The sequence below is a fragment of the Xiphias gladius genome, chromosome 16 (assembly GCF_016859285.1).
Source record: "Xiphias gladius isolate SHS-SW01 ecotype Sanya breed wild chromosome 16, ASM1685928v1, whole genome shotgun sequence".
Classification (NCBI taxonomy): Eukaryota; Metazoa; Chordata; class Actinopteri; order Istiophoriformes; family Xiphiidae; genus Xiphias; species Xiphias gladius.
The window spans coordinates 22,897,686-22,921,123 of NC_053415.1; the positions used below are offsets into that span (position 1 = coordinate 22,897,686).

General features: G+C 40.6%; 1 protein-coding gene across 2 annotated transcripts; it reads left to right on the forward strand.

The window, feature by feature from the left end:
* The first annotated feature begins 2,510 nt into the window (after positions 1-2,510).
* Positions 2,511-15,788, forward strand: il1rl1 (interleukin 1 receptor-like 1). Of its 2 annotated transcripts, XM_040149404.1 has the most exons (12): positions 2,511-2,715; positions 5,153-5,216; positions 5,785-6,025; positions 6,671-6,854; positions 8,165-8,315; positions 8,527-8,592; positions 9,640-9,766; positions 10,573-10,721; positions 11,117-11,254; positions 13,542-13,706; positions 14,165-14,310; positions 15,264-15,788. In XM_040149404.1, exons 2-12 carry the CDS (start codon positions 5,156-5,158, stop codon positions 15,510-15,512), a joined length of 1,677 nt encoding a protein of 558 aa, XP_040005338.1. In that variant the 5' UTR covers positions 2,511-2,715; positions 5,153-5,155; the 3' UTR covers positions 15,513-15,788. The 2 variants fall into 2 exon arrangements, with proteins under 2 accessions (XP_040005338.1, XP_040005339.1); XM_040149405.1 differs by lacking the exon at positions 5,153-5,216.
* Positions 15,789-23,438: the final 7,650 nt, after the last annotated feature.

Here is a 23,438-nt window from a genome sequence, read left to right on the forward strand (position 1 = left end):
TGAATCTTGAACAAACATTTCCTGTTCAGTCTTTCAGAGAAGTATCTTATCTCATTTTATGTCATTGACACTTATATATTCTGTACCACTAGTCTAACATACTGTGAATTGTAATATTCACAATTAATACATTATATATATATATATATATATATATACACACACAACATTACCGGCACTTGACGCATATTATTGTGGGCTGACCTGTGTAAAAAAAAAAAAAAAAAGTGATTATCTGTTATTAGACTGATACACAGAGGTACAGAAGACTCATACTTTAACACAGGTCATCTGGTTCATCACTGTTAGTGGTTGAGAACAGGAATTTGAAAGCAGTTGTGAAATAACGTTACTTGAACAGAGCCATTTCTGAAGGGTGAATTGTGAAACTGACTTTATAGTTATGTAGTTAGATTAACTGGAGTGTTGCTGTGCTCTTCCTATAAGAAAAATAGTTCTCTTAGTTTCTGCCTAAAGTTTGTGACTGCGGGTGAGCTTGTGAACATAGACTGACAGATAAGTTTCAAGCTTTGCTTCATCTGAGGTCCTCACGTCTCTTCTGGGGGAAGATGAGCGAGTTATTTACAAACCACAATCATTTTTAAAGTTGATTTTGGAAAAGATCCAATTCAGAGTAGCGTGGCCGAATTCCCACCAACAAAAGCATTCAGGTGCGTGCAGTTCAGTTTCGGAGATTCTTGCGTAGCAACCATGCCAGTGAGCATAGGGATCAAAAAACAGGACATAACTGAAAGCACTAAATCCCTGTTCTTATGCAAGTCTTTACCTGTCCTTACCTGAATGTTTTTCCAACATAGTGGGGTTTGTCACTCAACTAATAGCAGCAAATAAAATATCCACAGAAATTTTCTTCTACAAGATGCCAAAGGTAAGAACAGTGTGCTCATTATATAACAGTCAACACACTTCTACTGTGGGTTGCTGTTAAAACTGCACCTTTGTCCAAACTTGCAAGCTCCCAAAAGATTAAATAAAAATTTGACCTAAATGAGAGTTGGAGTTTAACATGTTTATTATGTTGCCTTACCTCTTTCTACAAAGCCTTGTGACAAAATTCCCAGCCCCTGGTGCTACAGAGCATGCACAACAAAATAAAGCACAACCAATTATTGTCGAGATATCGCAGTCTGAACCAAAACTGAGCGAACTGAATGTGTCCTGTATGTTATGTTTTGTTCGGTCTACTTCAATTTCTCACACAAAGATGCAAGCTATTCAGTGTGGTGATTTTTTTCATGTTTTCTAACTTAAGCGTAATCTTGATTCTTAGATACAGCATTTATCAAAATAAACCCATAAATAAATAGATTCCTCCTCTGGGGATCATGAATGTCTTTACAAAATTTCATGGCAATCCATCCAAGAGTTGTTGAAATATTTCAGTCCTGGAAAAAAGTGGTGGACCGACCGACAGAAAAACACTGCCATCCATAGAGCCACTCTGCTAGCATGGAATTCAAAAAGAACTTTTAAAAAAGTTAACATTCATAAAATAACACAAGTTGCTATTTTATAAAGTTACTACTGTAGTTAACAAACAAAAAACACGGTTTCTACAGCAAACTGACAGTTTCTGAATATTTATGCATCACTGTTCTGAACTTGAACTGGCTAAACAGAACATGAGCTGCGCTGTCAGGAAGCACTTATTCATGCAAGTCCCTGCGCATCCTTTTTGGAGAGCATGTACATTCAACCACTTACTGAGTCCTCTCACTGGGAAGCGCTTACATACCTCTTTGTTACCCGGTCTGGAACCTCGATGGGGATTTACAAGACAAGTATTATCTAGTTTAGTACTGTACTAAAAACATCATGTCCAGAATTCATATGTAATTATAGCATCTATCGCATTATTTTGAAAGCATGGGGACATCTGAGGGGGCCTCACAGTCTGAAAAGGGAGTTAATGCTTTGTGATTGAAACCATATGTTAGTGACATTTCTTTGGAATTATTTAAGAGTCAGTCAAAATACAACCACCCGGTTCATTGGCTTCACGCCCTCTCACAAGCAGATCTGCAGATGCTTGTTGTGACGCTGTACTTCTTTGTAATAAACTTTTATATGCAATCAAGACGGTGTCAGCGGAGTCTCCTTCATCCATAAACTACACCTTGATGCAACTTTTTAATGTTTTCAGACACTAGGTAAAGATGATTGTCCTGCTTTGACTGGGGAATGACCCAACAGCCACTGACTCTAAACAGTATGTGCTGAAGCATGGACAAAATGGATGATTGTGTCACTTCAGAGGTTAGTCTTACCCCTCGAGCGCATAAGAGGTTTGTTTCAGAAACAGGAAAATAGTGCTAATTTCTTTTAGGGTCAGTTTAACTTTCCCATACACTCTCCTTCTAAGATTCAAATCTCTGCCACAAGAAGCTTAGCACACTGCTGGAAAAGGGGGAGGTAATGACATAAAGTTTGGCAGGGACAGTCAGTGCACGAATGTATCATTATACAGTATGATTTTATCTGTCTGTGTGCGTTTGTGTGTCTGCGTTTGTACGTGTGTGTAACTTGATTTCCGTGTTCTTCCTCTATTGTCGAGCTGATGTTGCTCACCCATTCTGCTGAGATCAGAGATAGCAGAGAATATATAAAACCATGTAGGGCATGTAGAAGAGAAGAACAACACAGACTGAGTATTTGACTGAATCCACTCCAGCTCTCTACACAGACCTTTATGAGGTAAGCAAAGGTTTTTCATTAGTACTATAGTGCTACACCTTTATTACCTCCGCCAAGGAGGATGTTTTCACCCTTGTCTGCTTGTTTATCCTTTTGTTTGATTATTTGGCAGCAGTATTGTGAAAAAAAAAAGTACTGAACCGATTTGCACTAAACTTGGTGGATGGATGGGGAACCCATTACATTTTGGAGTTAAAGGGAGGGATCCAGGAATTTTTTAAAAATCACTTTCCTTAACATTTTGACATTTATACTCAGTAATTTAAAACTTTTAATTTATGAGAGTTAAATAATGAGAGACCTTTGATTCCAATTCATTTGGATAGGATCAAAGAAAGGCACGTTGAAATTTTCAGAATAGTGTCTCTGTTTTGCCGATGGAGTGCAGCAACCAAATATTTACAGTGGCTTCATCTATAAATAACCACATCGGTGGTTAGTAAATGCAAACAGTGTTTGAGTAGATGTAAAGTTATATAGAATTACACCAGAGTGTATTTCATGATGCCATAACAAAAGCTCTGTGAGGGAGTGGAAAACATACACATAGAGTCCATGTGGCATAGGTTTGGTTATTTGGTTTACTGATTAGGTATTTCCACAGTGTCACACAAGCTAATTCAAACGGGGTTAAGTCTCTCTGTATTTCTATGTTAATAGTGGCTCAAATGACCATGTATAACCCTACAGAAAAAGATCCAACTCTGCAGCCCTACGGGGCTTTTGACCCTCTTTAAGATCACAGTTTTCTGTTTTTTCTTCCCACAAACTCCACACCATCAACCCTCTTTTCAGCAGCAGAGGGCAGCTTTATTAAGTGGAGATACTCTGATAAGCCCACTGTATACAACCTGCCCATCACTAAAACAGATCACAGTGGAGCATTTAGTGGCTCAAGACCCAGATATTTCTCTCTCAAGAATTGTTGAATTACATTAAGAGAGCCAGTGTTACTCTGTGTGCGGTGCACTTGTAAACAGGGATCTGTTTATCATCACATATGTCTCTAATTGTCACCTGTTATTGACCAAAGTGTTTCTCCAAAATCTACAACTCCATTTTAAGACCCAGGAAAGTAACTGATTGCTTCTTTTATTTATTTATTTATTTATTTAAAAAAAAAAAAAAAAAAAAGACAATTAACTAGTTGAAAATAGTAAATAACTTCAGTGCTGAATTTATACACTGAGATGATAACTCCTCAAAGGTTTACTACTGCCTCTGATGTTTTTATGCACGTTTGTGCAGTTGCGGCTACATGATGATTACTGATAAATGACTACTTTCTCACTTCTAGATCATTTTTGACTTGACAGAAAAAGTTGTCACTCAAACAATTACTCTTCTTTCATGGCTGAAAATACCATTCCAAATAAAGATGGGCATCGCCTGCTGGGTCAGATTTATTGCCCATCTTCAAAAGGAGCCAGTTGAGGTGGTTTGGGCATCTGATCAGGATGCCCCCTTGGCACCTTCCATTGGTGGTTCTTTCGGGCACGTCCAACTAGTAGGAGGCCCCAGGGTAGACCCAGAACACGCTGGAGAGATCGCTTATGTCCTCTGGCCTGGGAACACTTAGGGGTCACCTAGGTGACCAGCAAAACGTTGCTGGGGAGATGGACGTCTGGACTACCTTGCCTAACCCCCTGCGCAAAACTGATGGATGGATAGATATTTTTTAGGGTGTTAATGCTTTTCGCCCGGGGAAAAATATGCTGCATTATTATCACTCCCCAATTTCCCCTGGGGAGCATCTTATTATTGTCACTCCCCAGTCTCTGCTGTGCTGAGTTTGATTTAAGTTTACAACTGAAGAGTCCGTGTACATGTTTTTTTTTTCTTTTACAATACTCCAGACAGATATTAATAGACTATGTTCATTAAAAATGCAAATACCTACTAGAAATAATCTGCTACTGTTCCAAACATTGAAGCATGTTTTTGGCATAGTACTATAAGATGTATATTCCATTTTAGTAAAACATCCTAGGTTCAAATTCAGCCAGTTGCATGTTACCTGCCAATTTCAAATTTTTAAATACTGACAATTGCATACACCAAAGAAGCATATGCAGGTATGCAAAAACAAAGCGTAAAAACAGAAAAAATAACGAGAAATCCAGCAGGACAATCTCACATCATGCTAACAGTTGCATAACAGGGCAGCACGTCATTTCCTACATGAATTGTGTAATCTAATATCACTTGTGTGATTTTTGACAAGTTTCCTATGTGACTTATTCTGAAAACTTCGTGATCATATCGTTCTGTGGAACTGCTAGTTTCAGGAAGCAGCATTGAGATTCAAGGTTTATGCTGGACAGACAGTGCATGACTATGACGATTAAGTCATCATGTGACAGGTGCCAAATCAATTATTTAAGAATAAGAAGCAAAAAAATATGCTTTGACTTTTAATATGCTCTGTCTCTCTCAGCTAATGGATGCTTCCCCACTTCTCCTCATCATCTTTGTGGTGATGTCTACGTCTGAATTGTCAGGTAGTGTATACATTATGATGAAGAAGAATACGAGGAAAATAACAGTGCATCAGCGGATCCACATTAACCCACACATAAAGTACTGTGTACACACTCATAGTGCTGGAGCTTCATATTTAGTGGGAGGCCCTCTTAAATACATAGCTACCACTGTACAATATATTGATGGAAGGTAGTGGTATGAACATAATGTATGCAGAAAAGAGTGTTCTATGAAAATGACAATATTTAGAAGAGACAGGGCCTGGATACAGAGGTCCTGGACGTTTTTCATTTCTTTATCTAGGTTTTCTAAAATACATTTTTTTATTTTGCATACTTAGAGGAGTCTCAATCCCCGTGCAGATACAACTTAATGGATAAGGCTAGTGGTCTATTATTTTTTGTTATTGTCCACAAATCCCACGTAAGACAAAAAGCAGCAATAAACTGATACTATTAACAAGTATCATCTGTGTAGCCAAAGCCTGATCTATCTTACTCATTTATGCAGGGGCCTGTGCATTCAAATAATCATAATTTTTGCTCTTTTCAGTTTTAAATCTATCATCCTCTCACTCATTTTCAGAGACAGCTGAGTTGGCATGTGAGCAGAGTGGAATGTATTCATTTTCCATTCTTGAAGGCGAAGCGTTTTATTATATGCATTACGCTTTGACCAAGCGCAACCTCTCAGATGAAAAGTTCACATGGTACAACTCCAAGAACGAAAGTCTCTCATCTGATGAAGAAGAGAGGATACATTACCACGGTGGACAGATCTTTTTCTTCAACCTCGTCCCCGAGGACTCTGGCGTTTACACTGCCCGGTAAGAATAATTGTCTCTACAGAACATTTTGGAAACTTTGGAAACTTGAGTTAGAAAGTTTTATTAATTTTTGTCATTAAATGTAACTCCAGATTCATGTCACAGTCTGATTATCTGGTAACTCTAAAACGCATTCTTTTCCCCTGATTTGATCTGTTAATGCTGTTCCTGATCTGGATCACAGAGGCCTATCCCAGCAAAATGTTTTCTGGCGAAAGCTTCTAGCCCAATGTACACATGCATCCCCAGCCCGAGTCCGGCCAATATTCTCTCACATCTTGGCTATTTCTAGCTGTTAGCGTCCAGTGCTGGATACAGCCAGCAATAATTTCTGTTGTATGCACAAGAATTGGTCCCAGATGTGGAGGCAGCATCTGACAGTCATGCTGTATGTGGGTTGGACTTGGGCAAAGGAACCGGTGTTGTGTCCAAGTCTGTTTCCTAGTCGATATGTGTTTCTTCTTACCTTAACTTGTGCCTGACCTTATGTCTAACCCCAGGGGACTATGGGATTTAATGGGAAGGAAACCCCCTTTGAAGAGGGAACAGACTTCGACACAAGACAGATATTGGCGTATGTTGAGACCAAAGAAACACAACTGCGTTGCTCGAGTATTCGCAAGAATAATTTTGCTTTTCTTCTAGGCATACAAACCCATCAGGAAAGTGCAGCGAATATCCTTTAGAAGTTTCTGTCTTCAATGCAAGCAGTCGAGCACGCTTCCTTTACGGAGGAATCAAAAACTCTGACGTGAACAAAAAGGTCCCATGTCCAGATAATGTCAAGAAGACATGTAATATGTTTGCAGGAAATTTCACCTGGTACAAGGTATGGACACTTGTGATTACAGTGACACCTAGTGTGAATATCATTGAATAACAACTATGTTTTATGGGTGTGTGGAATAAAAAAAACTGTAAAACTGTTTTAACTTGATGAATATAGTCTTTATGCTGCCATTAAGTAATCTAGTATGCCCTTTATTAACCCTATGGAGCAAATGCAAAATTAATTGAATTTGAAATTCCAGGAGGTGTAAACTTTGATTTTTAAATTGAATGTTTATTAGAAACACTCTGAAAGTGTAAAATCATAATCTTAGCAACTGTAGCTCCAACAAGTTTATCAAACACCCACAGATATTCTGGGGTTATTTTGTTCTATGGGGCAGCAGCATAAAACCATAACAGTGCTACATACTATCTCTGCAACTGATGCACTGGCCCAATTTCCAGCCCACATCACATCATATGAGATATTTAATTTGGAAGCATGTAACCAAGACAGACAGAAATACTACTTTTTATTTATCATTTTGTGTAATTTCTCAGTAATTTCTGAAACAGAAACTGATATGAAAATGTTACTTACTATGAATTTCTCTGGAAAGTGCAGGTTGAGTCTCAAATTTATACTGCAGGTGTAATGTGTGCAAACTACACAGAATTTAAGCATACGTTACCAGATCACTATCATTTACAACTCCACTCCATGAAAAGTAAAAAAAATAATACATTAGTTTGAAAATAAGCCATTGTTTGGATACCATTGTCCCTTACAAAGACAATGATGTAAGGCAAGGGCACTTAAAAAGTGTCAAAATGCAGAACTTGTCTGTCTTTTTGCACGGTTGTAAATTACAGGTAAACATACTGTATCATTCAACCAATACTGGCAATAAACGTCCTGATAATAAATGAATATTTAAATTGCTTACCAAATATTTATCAAATGGGTAAATATTTGGTAACCCATTTGGGTTTGATAACCCAAATTTAGCTGATACTCCTACAGTATGTTAAATTATTTACACTTGCACTAAATTTACATTCAGACTGATGTATCTTTTTATAATCTTTAATAAATATTTAACAAAGATTATTCAGTTCAGTTCAACATGCTATACTGACGTGAAAACTAAGAAAGTTATTTCCTAGGCCTTGAGATAGTATATAAAATCTTATTCTACTTTTTTTATCTTTCACTGATTAAAGCATGTGGTTATTCAGAGGCTATGCATTCACACTCTACACATTACCTGTCAGTCCTCGTACCATGTTTCCAAATTCCTTTCAAATGGTTTTTATACGAGTCCTTCTCATTTTCACTGTTTATTGCCCACTCTGCCCCGGCTGCAGGACTTCAATCTTCTTCAAGGCAACCATGGAGCTGACCTGTGGGTTAAAAATACAAGCAAAGAACACGAGGGTATCTACACTTGCATTTGTACCTGGAAACACAGTCACAAGGTTTACAACTCGTCAGGCTCCAGGATGCTAGAAGTTGAAGGTGAAAGAGCATTTTCAGCTTTTTATATACCTTTAGTTGGGGTAGTGGGAATTGAAAGGACTCATTGTACATCGTACATCCATTGTGTTGGGACAACCTTGAGTTACAGAAAATCAGAATTGGTAAAAAAAAAAAAAAAATTCCTGATTATGGCTCTACCACTGGAATGCGACCGTTGTGAGGTATCATTGAGTTTTACTTTTGCTTACAGCGCCGGCTGTCTTCCGGAACACAGAAATACTCACTCCGGCCAGCAAGGAGCAGTTTGCTGTTGAAGGTAGGAAAACTTCCCCGAAAAAAACCAAGGTGTTGCCACAGCACTAGAAATACAACAATTCCTGTACTTTTGTAACCACTTACACCTTACTCACATGCTATTGATTATTTGTGCATTAGTGTTGCTTTTAAGTGAGATATCTGTGAGTTGTTAGAATTGTGCTTTATTTTTGTTGAATCAAAGACGAATTGTTGGTACTTGCGCAACTACCAATAGGGATCCCTCAAGATATTCAATAATCCCAAATCAGAAAGGTACTTACCTAGACCCAGAGTTTTTGGAAAGGAATCCCTGCTGAATTCCAGACAAGCAAAGTTATTCTACAGTTCAAAAACATTACAGTTCATCCTCTGGGGAACATGGATGCCAAACTTAATGACAGTCCTTCCAGAGGCTGTTGAGACATTTTTCACTCAGGGATCACTAACGTCATCAGGATTCCTTGTCTGGGAACCATCATCGTCTGGGAACCATGAATATCTGTACCAAATTTTATGCCGGTTCATTTAGAAGATGTTGCGATATTTCATAGGATAAGTGTAGACTTTGAGCTGCTGGTGGTGCTTGATGAAACATCAGGGGATCACCAATAACCTTAGGATTCCTCCTCTGAAGACCACGAATGACTGTGCACATTTTCATGGCATTCTCCACTTCTCCAATTTCTTTAAAATGCATACAAATAAATTAACAAATTTAAACCGTTTTTTTCCACACCTCTGCTAGCACACCCTGGCAGAGGTTTGATGTACTTTACTTTACTGGCTATTTTTTTTTCTTGTAGTTACTTTGTTTCTTGTGGTTATTTTGGGTAGTTTCATTCTTGGAGCAGGACTAAAACTATAATTTTCAGTTATCTCGGTGTTTTGATTTAGTGCTGCGAGAGCTCGAATGGTTTCAAAGCCACTCTATCCATACAAAGCAGGGCAAAGTAAAATAAATGATGAATTGCTCAGATGTCTCAATTAATCCCTCTGAAACTTCTCAGTAAGGACACACACTGTGAATTTAAATGTCGTATAAAATATGTCTTGTTCTTTCTACCAGGCTCTGGGATCAAGCTGAACTGCACAGTTTTCTGTGGGACTCAAGTGTATCGTGACTGTCATGCTAGCTGGCATGTTAATGGAGCTGCTCCCAATCAGGTGGATGGGTACAATCTGACTACCGAAACGTAAGCCTGATCAAAAGAAGAACTGCCATAAAAAAAACCAAACAAACAAAAAAACTGTCCCGCTGCAAAATATAACTGTTTTATATATATATATATATATATATATATATATATATATATATATATATATATATATATATATATATATATATATATATAAAACTGTATAGTGTTATTACAAATTTGTAAAATACTTTACACTCCTGCTTAAAATTGATTAAATATACAGCACAAATCCCTGTTCAAACATGCACAGAAATTGACTTGTAAATGGATAAGCACATAAACACATCCACACAAACAGACCTACGGGCACTTGGTTTTCATCTGATGCCTGGCTGGCTGGTTAGCAAAAGTAAGAGGCTCACCAAAGTCAATAGGATTCATTGTCGAGGAACCGTAGGTGTCTGCACCAAATTTTGTGCAAATCTTTTGGGTAGATGTCAAGATATTTCAATGAATAAGGGAACATTTTTTCTATTCTATTTCGGGCAGTAGGAGAAAAGTTATTAAAAGACTTATCTGGCAATCCATCCAATATTTGTGGAATTATTTTAGTCTACACCAAAGTAGTAGACCGACTGACTGGCATGGCCATCCCCAGAGCCACTATAATGTTTAAAAACCTTTATGCAACTATTAAATATTTTGAATTTAAATGTTGATTTTGTGTATTTCTTTGCCCTGGTTGGCTGCTGTAGTGAACCACTTCATTCTCTGTAATCAAAAAAAAAAAAAAAAAAAATTTTAATGATAACTTATGTTTCCTTTTCTATAATGAACCAAACTCTGTGTCCTTTTGTTAGAAAGACTATGGGACCTTCACAGAACACATTCTCCACTGCGATCCTGACCATTGAAAAGGTGTCAGCTGAGGATTTTCACAAAAAATTTAAATGCATCGGCCGAGGTTTATTCACAACAAATGATGTCACCCTAACTCTTAAGCGGAGAGGTCAGTGAAAGAATTGTAGATGGTTTTCCATTCATTGACTTCATCAGGCTTTGGCTACACAGACAATACTTGCTATCTGAAATTATTATTATTATTATTTGCCAAGTGCTTGCTCATGGGGGAATGTTAGGTCTCTGTAATTAATATTATAAAGACTACGGTCTAGAACTGCTCTATATGAAAAGTGCCCTAAGGTAACTTCTTTTATGATTTGGCGCTATATAGATAAAAATGATTTGAATTAACTTGACATGAAAGAATTAATTGTTGGATTTAGTCTGTAATGAAATTTGTTGACAATATCAAAAAGGCAGACTATCACAGGCCTTATCCTTAAGAGATATATACACACAAGCACACATATTACTTACTTTAATTTTGTGTTTGTTTTTCAGAGTCAATCATTCCACTGGTCATTAGATGTCTGTCTGTGTTGTTCTGCTTTGTGTTTGCTGCTGTGCTGGTAAAGTGCTTTGCTATCGACCTGGCTCTGTTCTTCAGACCCTATTTGCCTCTAGGCAGTCACAATAAAGGTAAGAAAGAGAATATTTTTTTTTAATCTTTGAAAGTTTTAATCTTCAAAGTCACCATCGTTTTTACATTTGTGTCTATTCACAGCTTAAACAAATGAGGTACAATGTGTTAATTATTAGGCTTTAGAGATGCTTGTAGGGTTTTGATTTTTCAACTTTGGAGCCAGACTAACTGTTACCCCCTACGTCTGGTCTTTCTCCTAAGCTAAAAATTACCTACTTTAACGGGAAATGCACCAATTTTACACATCAAAGTCTGTTTAGAGGTCTTTGGGACTACTACCAAGACTACATAGTACTACTAATAAGATCGAGATATAATTAGCTGCTAACATGTCCAAATCTCCGACCAAATTGTTGCCGGTCGAGTTGCACTTTGGGTAATTTATGTGCCAGGATTTGACAGGGAAGAAGAATGTGTGGAATAAAAAAGACGATATCTTTGGTTTGTCGTAGGAGTGCAATGCTAAACTGAGAGAGAACTCTTTTAATGCACAATGAGTGGTGTCCATATTCTATTTTAACCCTTGGCAAGGAAGTGTGCTTTCCAAAAATGTTGAACTAGTCCTTTAGTATGGGGCTGAAAACTAAGTAGTTTATTTCAAGTTGGTTTTAACAAGGTATAGTTAATGTGCAACGTTGCCGGAGTATGCATCTCCTTCTGTGTGTAAACAAGAATGCAGAGATGTTGGTTGAAGATGCTCGTGTGGCTGTTTTCTTTTCACGTCTGATAATGAAGCCATTGAACTTTTCAACAACCGTGTTGCCCTCCTGCAATCGGATTCCTTTGATTTACTCCTTTTCTCACCCTGGTGATTTCAGTTTGCACGCTCCTATCTTTCTTACAGAGCGAGTAGAAGTAAAACAACTAGACAGGCATCATAAGCGACTGCAGTCTGAAGCAAATTGTGAATTTTTGTAGCCAGGGTGAGCATGAGTCTTGAGTCAGTTTTTAAATATGGGATCCACCAGCCCGGACTACCAGTCCACAGGCATTGTCCCTGACGTCCATGCGGCACTGAGGAAGTGTGTTAGCCTACACAGCCCAACAATGTCCAGAGCCGTCAGAATCTCGGGGGGGAATCTCATCCACACCTGGTGCCTTGAAACTGAAGAGCGTTTTGACTACCTCAGTGACCTCTGCCAGCCATATGAGTGAGGCTTCCCCCAAGTATTCAAACTCTGTGTCTTCCAGCATTTCTCTTCCCTTACTGAACACAGCTTGGACCAAGCCCTGCTTTCCTTTCCTGAGCTGTCGGATGGTTTACCAGAACTTTCTTGAGGCCAACCAAAAGTCATTCTCCACAGAGTCCCGAAAATCCTCCCGCACCCAAGTTTTTGCATCTGCGACAACCGCAGCTGAAGCCCTTCTAGCCTTTTTTGTGCCCATCTGCTGTTTCAGGAGACTCCCTAGCCAATTATGCCCAAAAGGCCTCCTTCCTCAGCTTGATGGCCTCCCTCACTGCTGGTGACCACCAGCCGGATCTCAGGTCGCTGCCGCAACAGGCACCTATGACCTATCCATGACAAGCACAGAAGTCCAATAACAAAGCACCAATTGGGTTCAGAAAGGTGCCCTTTCCAGGACCCCACGCAGAAACTCCAAGGAAAGACTGACGCTCCAAACTACTGTTTGGTGGATAAGCAGAAACAACAGTCAGAGTCATCCTCCCAGCAACTTGCATTTGCAATGAGGCAGGCAACCTCTGGAAAAGGAAAGAGTCCAACCCTTCTCCAGGAGATTGGTTCCAGAACTAGTACTGTGCCTGGAGGTGAGCCCAACTGTATCTAGCTGGTAACGCTACACGTCCCACACCAACTCTGTCTCCTTGCCAGCCAGAGAGGTGACATTCCACGTCCATAGCACCAGTCTACAATGCCAGAGATCGGCACGCCTAGGTTCCTGATGTTATGGTGGCCACTCTCAGAAGAGCACTTCTGTGTCAGCCACTGCTTAAAAAAAACAGATGGGAGAGTTTGAATTAAGTTCAAATAATACCTTTTTAGCCTGGATAGTATCACTGAGGACAATGCTGTATTTTTTTCAGAAAGCCATTTCTCCAAACCCACATTTAGGTCCACAAATTTAATGGAGTTTTTTCAGCACTCTAATTTTGCTTTATGAGTCACATAATTTAAAATTAACACCAGATGAGAGGGTTTGGCATTAGATAATAAGGATCTCACAAGGAAGAAAACATGAAAAACTAACACAGACTAAAATCAGTCAACAATTTTGACACAACGTAAACACTTAAGCCTCCATGAATTTGTTTGTATTTAACAGATGCGAAGTTGTACGATGCCTTCGTGGTCTACCAGATGCAGAGCATGGATAAGGTCACTGAGGAAGCACTCTGTCGGTTTGTCACACAGATTTTGCCCCCCATCCTTGAAGAAAAGTGTGGATATCGACTCTTCATCCAGGGGAGGGATGACATACCTGGGGAAGGTCCAAATTTTCTCTTATTTTTTTCATTTTTTGTTTGTTTTTGTAGTTTTGGACACACAGGCGCCAAAATATATACAATGTATGGACAAAAAATTGAGATAAAACTACTGGAAAGGCTAACTTCAAAAACACAATCATGAATTACACAGAGGCTTTCTCACTTTATAAGCTTTTGTTTTGTTTCACTTTTTTATAACGTCATTACATAGTCTGCATTAGTAATATTATTGTCTCCAAATTGTTCTGTTGACTATGAGACACCATAATGTCATAGTGGGAACCTTTTCAATTTCCCTCTTCCATCTAACACCCTCTCCTTGCATTTCCAACTAAATCTAAGTACAGAACCAACATGGTGAGTCTCTCTGAAAGTGTCCTCTACTGCACTGTGGAGTGTTTTTGTTGTGGTACAAGCCTGAGGAACCTTTTTTTCTGCATTTCGTCTGCATTTCCCACAGACCGACTGCAGCTGGTGGAGGACAGCATAAACCAGAGCAGGAGACTGATGGTCATCCTCACCCCGGGTTCAGGATCAGGGTCTGAGTTCACGGACCAATGTCCTGCCTCAGCCGAAAACTCAGTAATAGGAGGGTTTGACTGGCAGGTAAGAGTCTCAAGAATGTAGAGTAAAACCAAGGCTGTAATTTTATTTTTTCTATGTTGTTTTAGGCTGCAAAGCGTGGTAGTTTTTTAAAAATGTTATTTTGTCTTCCTGCTCGATTTGTACTTATATTTTTGCGGTTTATTGTTTTTGAGTAACTAACTAATATTTTGCTGCTCTATATTTCTATTATCATTTATTATCTTCTATTTTTTTTTTTTTTTTACAGTAGCCTACAGTAGCCTTTTTTTTGTTTATAGAGTAACATTTTCGGACAGTGTTGTCCGAAGGCCAGTCTGAATGATTCAGTCGGAGAGAAGGCAAATCTTTAACTATGCAGATTAAAACACCTTGACCCCCACCCCCGTATCTCAGTCTTCCACCTTCACTCAATACAGCCCACTTTTTGCACAAAACATAGCAACCTGGCAACTCTGCACAGACCTTGTTTAACCTTGTGTGGAGTTAAAAATATTGGCAGGGACAATTCAGTTGCAATTCAGTATACTTGTGATCTTTGAGATGTGTTTCATTAATCGTCAGCTATGGCGTATGCAGATCTTTGGTCTGAGTTTCGCCGCAGCTTGTGGTTAAGAAGTGCAATATTGTTTGATATCTTAAATTTAAAGTGTAATCAAACACGTGTAGAAAAATAATTATTGCAGCAAAAAAAAAATGATGACTTGTTATCTTTAGATGATGAGATAATCAACTTTGAATCCTCATAGAACTGTTTAATATCTTGACACGAGATGATGAAGCTGTATTTGTAGGAATCAAGGCAAAAAAAAAAAAAAAAGTCATTGTGAGCAGCCATGGCCATTCTTGGCTTTCATTAGCCAAATAATTCTATGATTCCACCGTCTGAGGTTTTACTGAACCTGCCCTGAAACGTTTGACTTAACTGACGTGACAAAAGGGGGGTGAACAGAAAAATGCTCTTGATCCTTTTCCAGGTGGGGCTCCACCATGCGCTGGTCCAGAGGGAGATGAGTGTGATTCTGATCCAGCTGGGGGACACCGGGCCCCAAGGGTACACAAACCTTCCCGTCGGCTTGCAGCACCTGATCCGCAAGAGCGCCCCCCTGAAGTGGCCCGAGGGTTCTCGGGGGGCTCGCGCGTGGAACTCGCGCTTCTGGAAGCGAGTGCGATACCTGATGCCCGCCAGACCAGCCGAAAAATGTCGATGGTCTGCTGTTGTTTGAAATCCCGTATGCAGTGTCGCTCCGCCCTGATCTGTAGGCCGTGCTGGAAAAAAAAAAAAAAAAAAAAAATTGACATCCATATGCATGTAAATGTGTGTGTGTGTGTGTGTGTCAGAATGATGCCAATCTGTCAAGAAGCAGTGTGTTTATTACTCCATGAAAGTATTTTTTATTGTTAATAACACTATACTGTTAATTAGTCGACGACAAGCACAACAATAGCTCAATATAGAATAAACCAATGTAACTATTTTTAAGAAAATGGATGTCAAAAAACAAAAACAAAAAACAACAGCAAAGAAACTGTATTTGGGTTTTTCCTCTTTTGTTTTCAGAAGACCTTGCTGTTAGTGTCATTTTTCCGTTTGTAAAAATTTAACAAATGCATTTTCTGTCACCAGCTTCACAATAAACGGAGTTGTTTCCTAACACGTCTGCTTATGAAGTTTAAAAAAAAAAAAAAAAAAAAAGTGCCACAAATATTACAGAAGATGCTTTTGGTTTCTCTGCGCTTTGTCCTTATTGGTTTGGGAACACGTTATGTGGTTTTTTTGGGGGGGTTTAAATATGCAAATTACCAGTGAGTTGTTTAATCGGGAATGTCGTGATGGGCAAGTCTGTTTACATACTACAGCTGTTACTCCCACCGGTTTTCCCAGCCCACCTTGTTACGGTAGGACCGCACTGTGTTTTAGCTGAACCCCACGGTACGCGCGCAGAGAGACAGAGAGAGAGAGAGAGAGAGAGAGAGAGACAGAGAGAGAGAGCGAGAGAGACTGTTTGCATCGCGGACAGATGTGGATGGTGACCACTGGGTGGAGACAGTCGGGCAGGTAGAAGATGGAAACCCTGCCACTGTATATTACCCCCCCACCCCCACAAACACACACACACACAGGCATTAGGCAACTGATGATACGTTACTTTCCGGCTTCCTCGGCTGCTCATTGAAACGGCAGCTTTCTCCTGGGAGTCCTGCTTTTTTTTTTTTTTTTTTCTCCTCCCCGGCACCAGATCGGTGTCTTACTGCACGACGGAGGACTGATTCAGGACGGGATGGACGCCATGTAAAAAGTAAGTGGCGACTTGCCATCGCTCCTTTTATTCCGACACGCGACATATTTGATATTTCAGACGTAAAAAAAAAACTCGGCGACGCAAAGTGATACGTTTTGTCTCTCTTTTTTTTTTTTTTTTTAGAGGGAAATGTAAAAGGTCGCATTGTTTTTGCAGGAATATTATTATAGGAGGTTAAAAACAAAAAACAAAAAAAAAGTACGAGAAAGTAAACTGCAGACAAACTGAATAGTCCAGCAACAAGTAAATTCTTACAGGAATATTAATCCAGCAGATTTAAAAAAAAAAAATATCATAAACCCTGTAAAAAAATCATTACTGCGTGTTGTTGACACAGTGGGGGAGACACACGCACACACCGTGAAACCATACCGGCTAAAGATGTCATTAATTATAATAAATTCGTTGTCTGTTTGCTTTTGGCCCCTTTTAAAGCCGTTTTACCAGGAACACTCTCCTTGACAGGAGCAGGGGCCAAACAGAGCTGGACGTTAATGTAACCTGTCACTAACCAGAGTGAAGTCAGCATGAACTCTGTGTAGTTGACACGGAGACGCGCGGCGCCTCTTGAAGACAGAACATGGCGCAGCCACAGTGGCTTTAGATATGAGTGTTAGAGAAAACGTGATGTGGGAGAAATGACCTTTAGAGACACGAAGGTTTCGTGGACTGATGCTGGCTGATGCTGATGTGCGAGACGAATCGGGAACCTCGTGGAGACTCGTCTGTCTCCATGCAGTTACACTGTGACATGACTGGTTCGAGGGGACAGTCCTTACCGGACAAATTCAGTTTGCTTTCATCTTCAGACACACACACACACACACACACACACACACACACACACACACACACGCACAGACTTGTATACATACACACTGTATTCGTCGTGCCTGTATGCAAGGTGAACGTCTTGACTGTTTGAACGGAGCGAGACGCGTGGCTCTTGACGGCCATGTCCTCGGCGTCTGGTTCAGTCGCCCAGCTGATCCCGAAACACCGCGGCCCGCGCTCACCCCCCCCCCCAAACAGAAGCACTGCTACAGTACTGCAACTGCAACTTTTATGAAACCTTATGTTAGAAATTGGAAATAGAAATGTGGACTTCTCCCTGTTGGAAACAGTAGAAGAAATTGCGACGGCACTGAATAAATACGCCCGAACCTTCTGCACCATTCTGAGGCAGTTCACAGAGAATGGCCATGGGCTTGCCTACCTACACTGCTCTGTGGGGCACCTCTGTTTATTCAGAGTAAACTATATCCCTCTAAGTCTTTATCCGCCTCCACCGTTGTAGTTTTTGGCAGAATAAATAATCGTGCTACTCCACCATGGCTGCCCCCCCTAACTATTGAACAGTAATGAAGGCTCACTTCATAATATTAAAGATTTAAGCCATGGAAACAATGTGTTTGGGTCTTGCATTTGTGCCAGCTGAGGAGTCCTGAGGACATCCACTTGGCCCTCTCCTTGGCCTTAAAATGATTTACTTCTTCTTGCAAAAGGTAAATCGTGATTCAACTTTTTCCAGTTATGTTCAGGCACCCACAGTGGTTGGTTAAGGTCAGGGAAAGCTTGCGGTCTGGTTTGATATTCAACAAGTTAAATCTGCTGACATGTTAAATCTGTTAGCATTTAATTGAAGGCGCGAGCTTATGCTATTCATGACCAAAGTGCTTTTGTTGCCTGAACCAAATCCAAACGCAGGACCAGGGACGTGAACTCCAATCTCTGGTTATCAAAATCCAGCACAGCCGACCCGGGCCACCTCGCTTTTAACTTGCTAGCGGTAAAAACAATGTGGCTACGGGAAAAATGTTGCTAGTGAATCCAGGCGGCACTAACTTTCCCTTTAAAATGTGATTGGGAAAACGAATGAGCGCTATGATAGGTAGGATTACACGAATGTAATTTCTAGGAGACCAGGTATTGAGACGTTAGTCGGTGTGGGGCATTTGCATCCATGCGTGCTCTGCATATGTCCCCATGTGCCCTTTTACCCCCTTTGCCTGCTGCGCTGAGCTCCAAACATGACTGTGGACTGGACCTGTGCGTGTTTGTATGTTTGTGTGTGTGTAAATGTGCATGTGTCAGCAGAAGCAGGACAGCGGCACGCTCCCTTTGAAAAGGAAGGGGGGATGGGAGGGGGGTGAGGGGTCCGCTGGGTGATGTTTGGCCCGGCAGCTGGGAGCTGCTCCGTGCCTTTGTCCCACGCTGACCCCGCTGACCTGGCACTCGCCCTAATGTCACACACACACACACACACACACACACTTTCACGCACCTGCACATAGTCAGACACATGACCAGGCATACGCACACACACGCACACAAACTGTTCAATAGGCCAGGTCCTGTGGGGACGATCTATCATGACTTAATCAGGGAGATGGGAATTTGTGTGTGTGTATAACAGAGAGAGAGAGAGAGAGAGAGAGAGAGAGTGTCTGACTTGCTGTACTCTATGAAAAGGTATCTCATTGTACCAGTCGAGCTGCGAAAGGGAAATTCTTTGACGTCTCTGTTGTTTTCAACAACAACATCAGGGCACCTCCATGACTCAACAGTGCTTTCCCTCCCCGGTTTGTCGTTGTGTGAAGATTCCCGGTTTTCCCTGACTCTCACTGGCAACCGATGATGTTTTCCTGATGCTATTTGTCTCGAATAGACCCCTCGAAACCTCATTGTGCTCCGGGGGATGCCAGCAATATCAGAACGGCTGGAACTTTAAGGGTCATTTCATATTCTTTTTAATCTTTTCAAAAGAATTTAAGAGAAGAAGAAACAGGCGGTAAAATTGGCAGACGGAGACACAACAATGGAGATCGTATCAGTGTTTTTTTTTTCTTCTTCTGAAACACTGATGAAACTATTTCTTCGTAGTCACATGTTGTGCTGTCTGTCTCGGTGCTGGCAAACAGCTGTTGGAGGGTTGTGCGTGTTCACGGCACCAGTGATTTTACAGCAAACAATTCAGAACTAATGACAAGAATCTTCAGGACCAGTTGGATTAATCGTTTATCAAAAATCACACATTTTGCAGGTTCAAGATTATCAACGGTGAGGATTTTCTGCTTTTATCAGTTTTATATGATAGTAGATCGAACGTCTTTGGGTTTCGGACTGTTAGTCGGAGAGAACAAGCAATTTGAAGACGTTACATTGGTTTCTGGGAACTTTCGAATCGCTCTTTTCACTATTTTCTGACGTTGTATAGACCCAACGTTTAATGAGGACAGATTAATCGATGATGAAAATGATCCTTAGTTGCAGTCCTACATTCCTCTTTGAGACTCCAATTGCAAACACACTGAGCGGGTTTTCTGCAGAGGTTTTTTATTGGCCCAAGTTATGTGGTAAATCCCAGCAATGCGTCTTGCTTTGTGTGGCTGCTGAATCACTCCATCTTCATTACACCAAACACGAGCCTGGGTGAACAGCAGGTGGTGCGTGTGTGTGTGTGTGTGTGTGTGTGAGTGTGCGCGCATGCTTTTTTTTTTAATACTGCCTCCTTGCCTCCTTAAGTGACCCAGAGGGCACTGGGCCTAAGGCCAACTTTTTGTGCCTTCAAAGTCTGATGACCCTGTCCCATCCCCCTCTACACACACGCACACACACACACACACACACACACACACACACACACACACACACACACCATGTGGTCTGGTCTGGTTTGTTTGGCTTCCCTCTTCATAGGTAGGAGCATGTGTGGGGGCTGTTAGTATGGCATTATGCCTGTAAAGTGTGTGCGGATGATACCAGCTGGACAACCTCCTCTTTTCCCTGTATCCACCTCTCAGGCCTTGTTAAGGGGCTGAAGTAATCCCTGCTGCCTGGACCAGTGTTTACCCAGTGGGCTAAAGGACGAGCTGCTGCGGCCTCTGCTCCTGCTGTTCCTTTACTGACACACTCAGTTGACTGATTTCAGTCATTGTAAAAAAAAAAAAGGGTCACACTGGACTTTCAATGTAAGCAAGCACGCTAGAGTTGTCTTCTGCAGGGAACTGCTATGAAAACCTGTAACAGACTGTCATTTGTTCTGTCTGGTGTCCCGCTCTGGATGGCAACAGAAAATCAACGGGACAGACACAAAGATACAGATTTTGAAAAGGCGACACGGTAAGCATTTTCCCGTCACTGTGTCGGAAATATAAAATGTTGAATAGGGAAACGAACAAAAAACAGGTCATATCTGGCAATTCATCTTCAGCGAGCTCAGAGAGAGAAGCCTTAAGTCATGGTTGACGTTTCAGTTACTGCATATGCAACCTTTATTTAATCAGGTAGTCTCATTAAGATCGAGATCTCTTTTGCGAGAAAGACCTGAGTACAGCAGAAGAGGATACGGCTGTGGAAAAACGCATTTAAACTTTCCTTTACACCACCATCTTCTTTTCTTCTCATTCTCTATATCTCCACTTGATCCTCTGCAAAAACGCCTGCAAACATTTTCATTCTTTAGGAAAATGCTATGCATTTAATCATTACTTATCTTGTATGAATGCAGATGTAGGCTCCAACATGTCTTAAACTGTATTTGCATGGCAGACCCGAGAGGCTGTTAACCACACTGGTACACACGGAAACATTTGCCCACAGCGAGACGGTTAGAGTCCACAGCCCGGCTGAGGACTTTCTGTGTGGTTTCACATGTTCGTCCTCTGTCTGCGTGGGTTTCCTACTTGTGCTGCAGTTTCTTCCCATTCAAAAGACATGCCAGTTATGTGACTTGGAGACTGAACTGATTTCTTTATCAGTGAGTTAGTAACATTGTTGAAAAAAATTCATGAAGTGAAGAAAAATTTTCACAAAAGACAAGTTAAACTTGAATATTCTTTATTCATATGAATATTATTAAGACTGCGTCAATTTTAGATCAAAAACTATGTCTGGATTGTCTCAAATTAAATAAAATCGTAGTTACAAGAGGGATCTTGCCCCCGACTGTGTCAACGCAGCGGCGCAATGGGAAATGACCTACCGGTAAGGAGAATTACCCTTAATTCATTCATTTAATAAAAAAGGTACAAACCAACAGTTATATAACTGTAGATTGTGTGGATTGGAGAAATGAAACAAGGTTATGAAAAACTCATGGATCCGTTTTAGAAAATATTTGAAGAACATAGATGCATTGGTCAAACAAAAAGAGTTAAACTGACTCTTGGCTTCACTTTCATGGCTTTGATCCTTCTGCCAGATTACTCGGTGTTTCCGTATGTTTCCTCTTTTGTTTGAGGCAGAAGTGGTTCAAAGGAAAAAAACTACTCAGATTTATCTCGTGTAAACAGCGGCTGCACTGCGCAGTGCAGCGCTGTGCCGTGCTGCGTTCGAGAGGCTTGGTGAGGTGCGGGCAGGCGGCGACGGCGGGGAGCAGGACACCTGTTCATCCTGCGACTAGAAGCAGATGGTCCACATGGCTCCTGCTCCCTGAGGAGGAGGAGGGGGGGGGCTGTCAGCTGAGCCCCAATTAAGGAGTCACTGCAAGTCAGAGAGGAGCGGGGGTAGGGGTGGATGGTGGAGGCTGGAGAGGGAAATGACAGTAATGTGATAAATTCAGTCTTTGACTGATAGGATTTTTAGCATTGAAATACCTATACCTATACTTTTTAGCTTTGCTAATACCCCGAGGCTCCTTGATTGAAATTCTGCAGTGGCAACGTGGCCATCCACAGTGGAATGACACAAGCTAGATCTATTACAAGATACAGATGTACTTTTGCCATGAAGCTTCCCGAACAGTGCAGTTGCCTGAAGCTAGTCTTTGTTAAGCAGTTTATTTTCCTAGGTTTTAAATCGGTTTAAACCATTTTTTCCCTATCTTGTAAATTGTCCGTGCTTGCAGGGTAATTTGTGTGAGAAATGTTTTATATTAATGAAGTTGACATAATGAGCTCATATGCACGTTAACTAAAATGCCAAAATAAAAGTTCTGGTATTTGAAGCTACTAATGACTTGTCAAAATCTAATAACCTTTAAAAACGTTTCAAGTGTAAACACATTTAATTGTAACTGAGCTTAATAATGAAACCTCCTGCTAACTCCTATCATAACGTCCAAATAAATCTTTACGTTGAAAGGACTGCAATTACATAGCGCTTTTGTAGTTTTATCAACCACTCAAAGCGCCTTAAGCTACATGACACACTCACATATTGCATTCACACGCACGCACACACACACACACACACACACACACACACACACACACACACACACACACACACACACACACACACACACACACACTGATGGCACAGCCACATGCGGACTGGAGGAGACAGGGATTTAACCACTGACCTTTCGGCTAGTGGAAAACCTGCTCTACCTCCTGAGCCCCTTAACTAGAAATTATTACGTAGGGTTTTTTCAAATGGAACCTAATATATGTAAAATGCAAAGCACACGACATAAAGGGGAATCAGCACAGATATTAGATGAATACAGCGTAATGCTTGATGTGACATATGTTTGTAGTGTTTGCTTTGTTGTCTGGGAGACTGTGTTTTGTTATGTGGGTGAAGCAGTGTACGCCTTCTGATGCAAGACAAATTTCAGAAAAAGTCTGACAGTAAAGTGAGATCAAATCAGAGGAAACACACATCGTTAAATCCTAAACTTATCAGTCAAAAAGATATTATCACAGCTGGAAGGTTTGCATTGGAGGTCTGATTTTTAAAAGATGAGAAAAAAACGGAGAAAATTTCCAAGTGCATGTGATTTACACCACATATCGTCTATGGTTGTGGGAAGAAAGTGTCTGCTTCTGATATGACAGAATTTCCTCTTTGTGTGTAGCAAGTCTGGTTGATTTTCCAAGCACATGTGTTATATACACTGTTGGC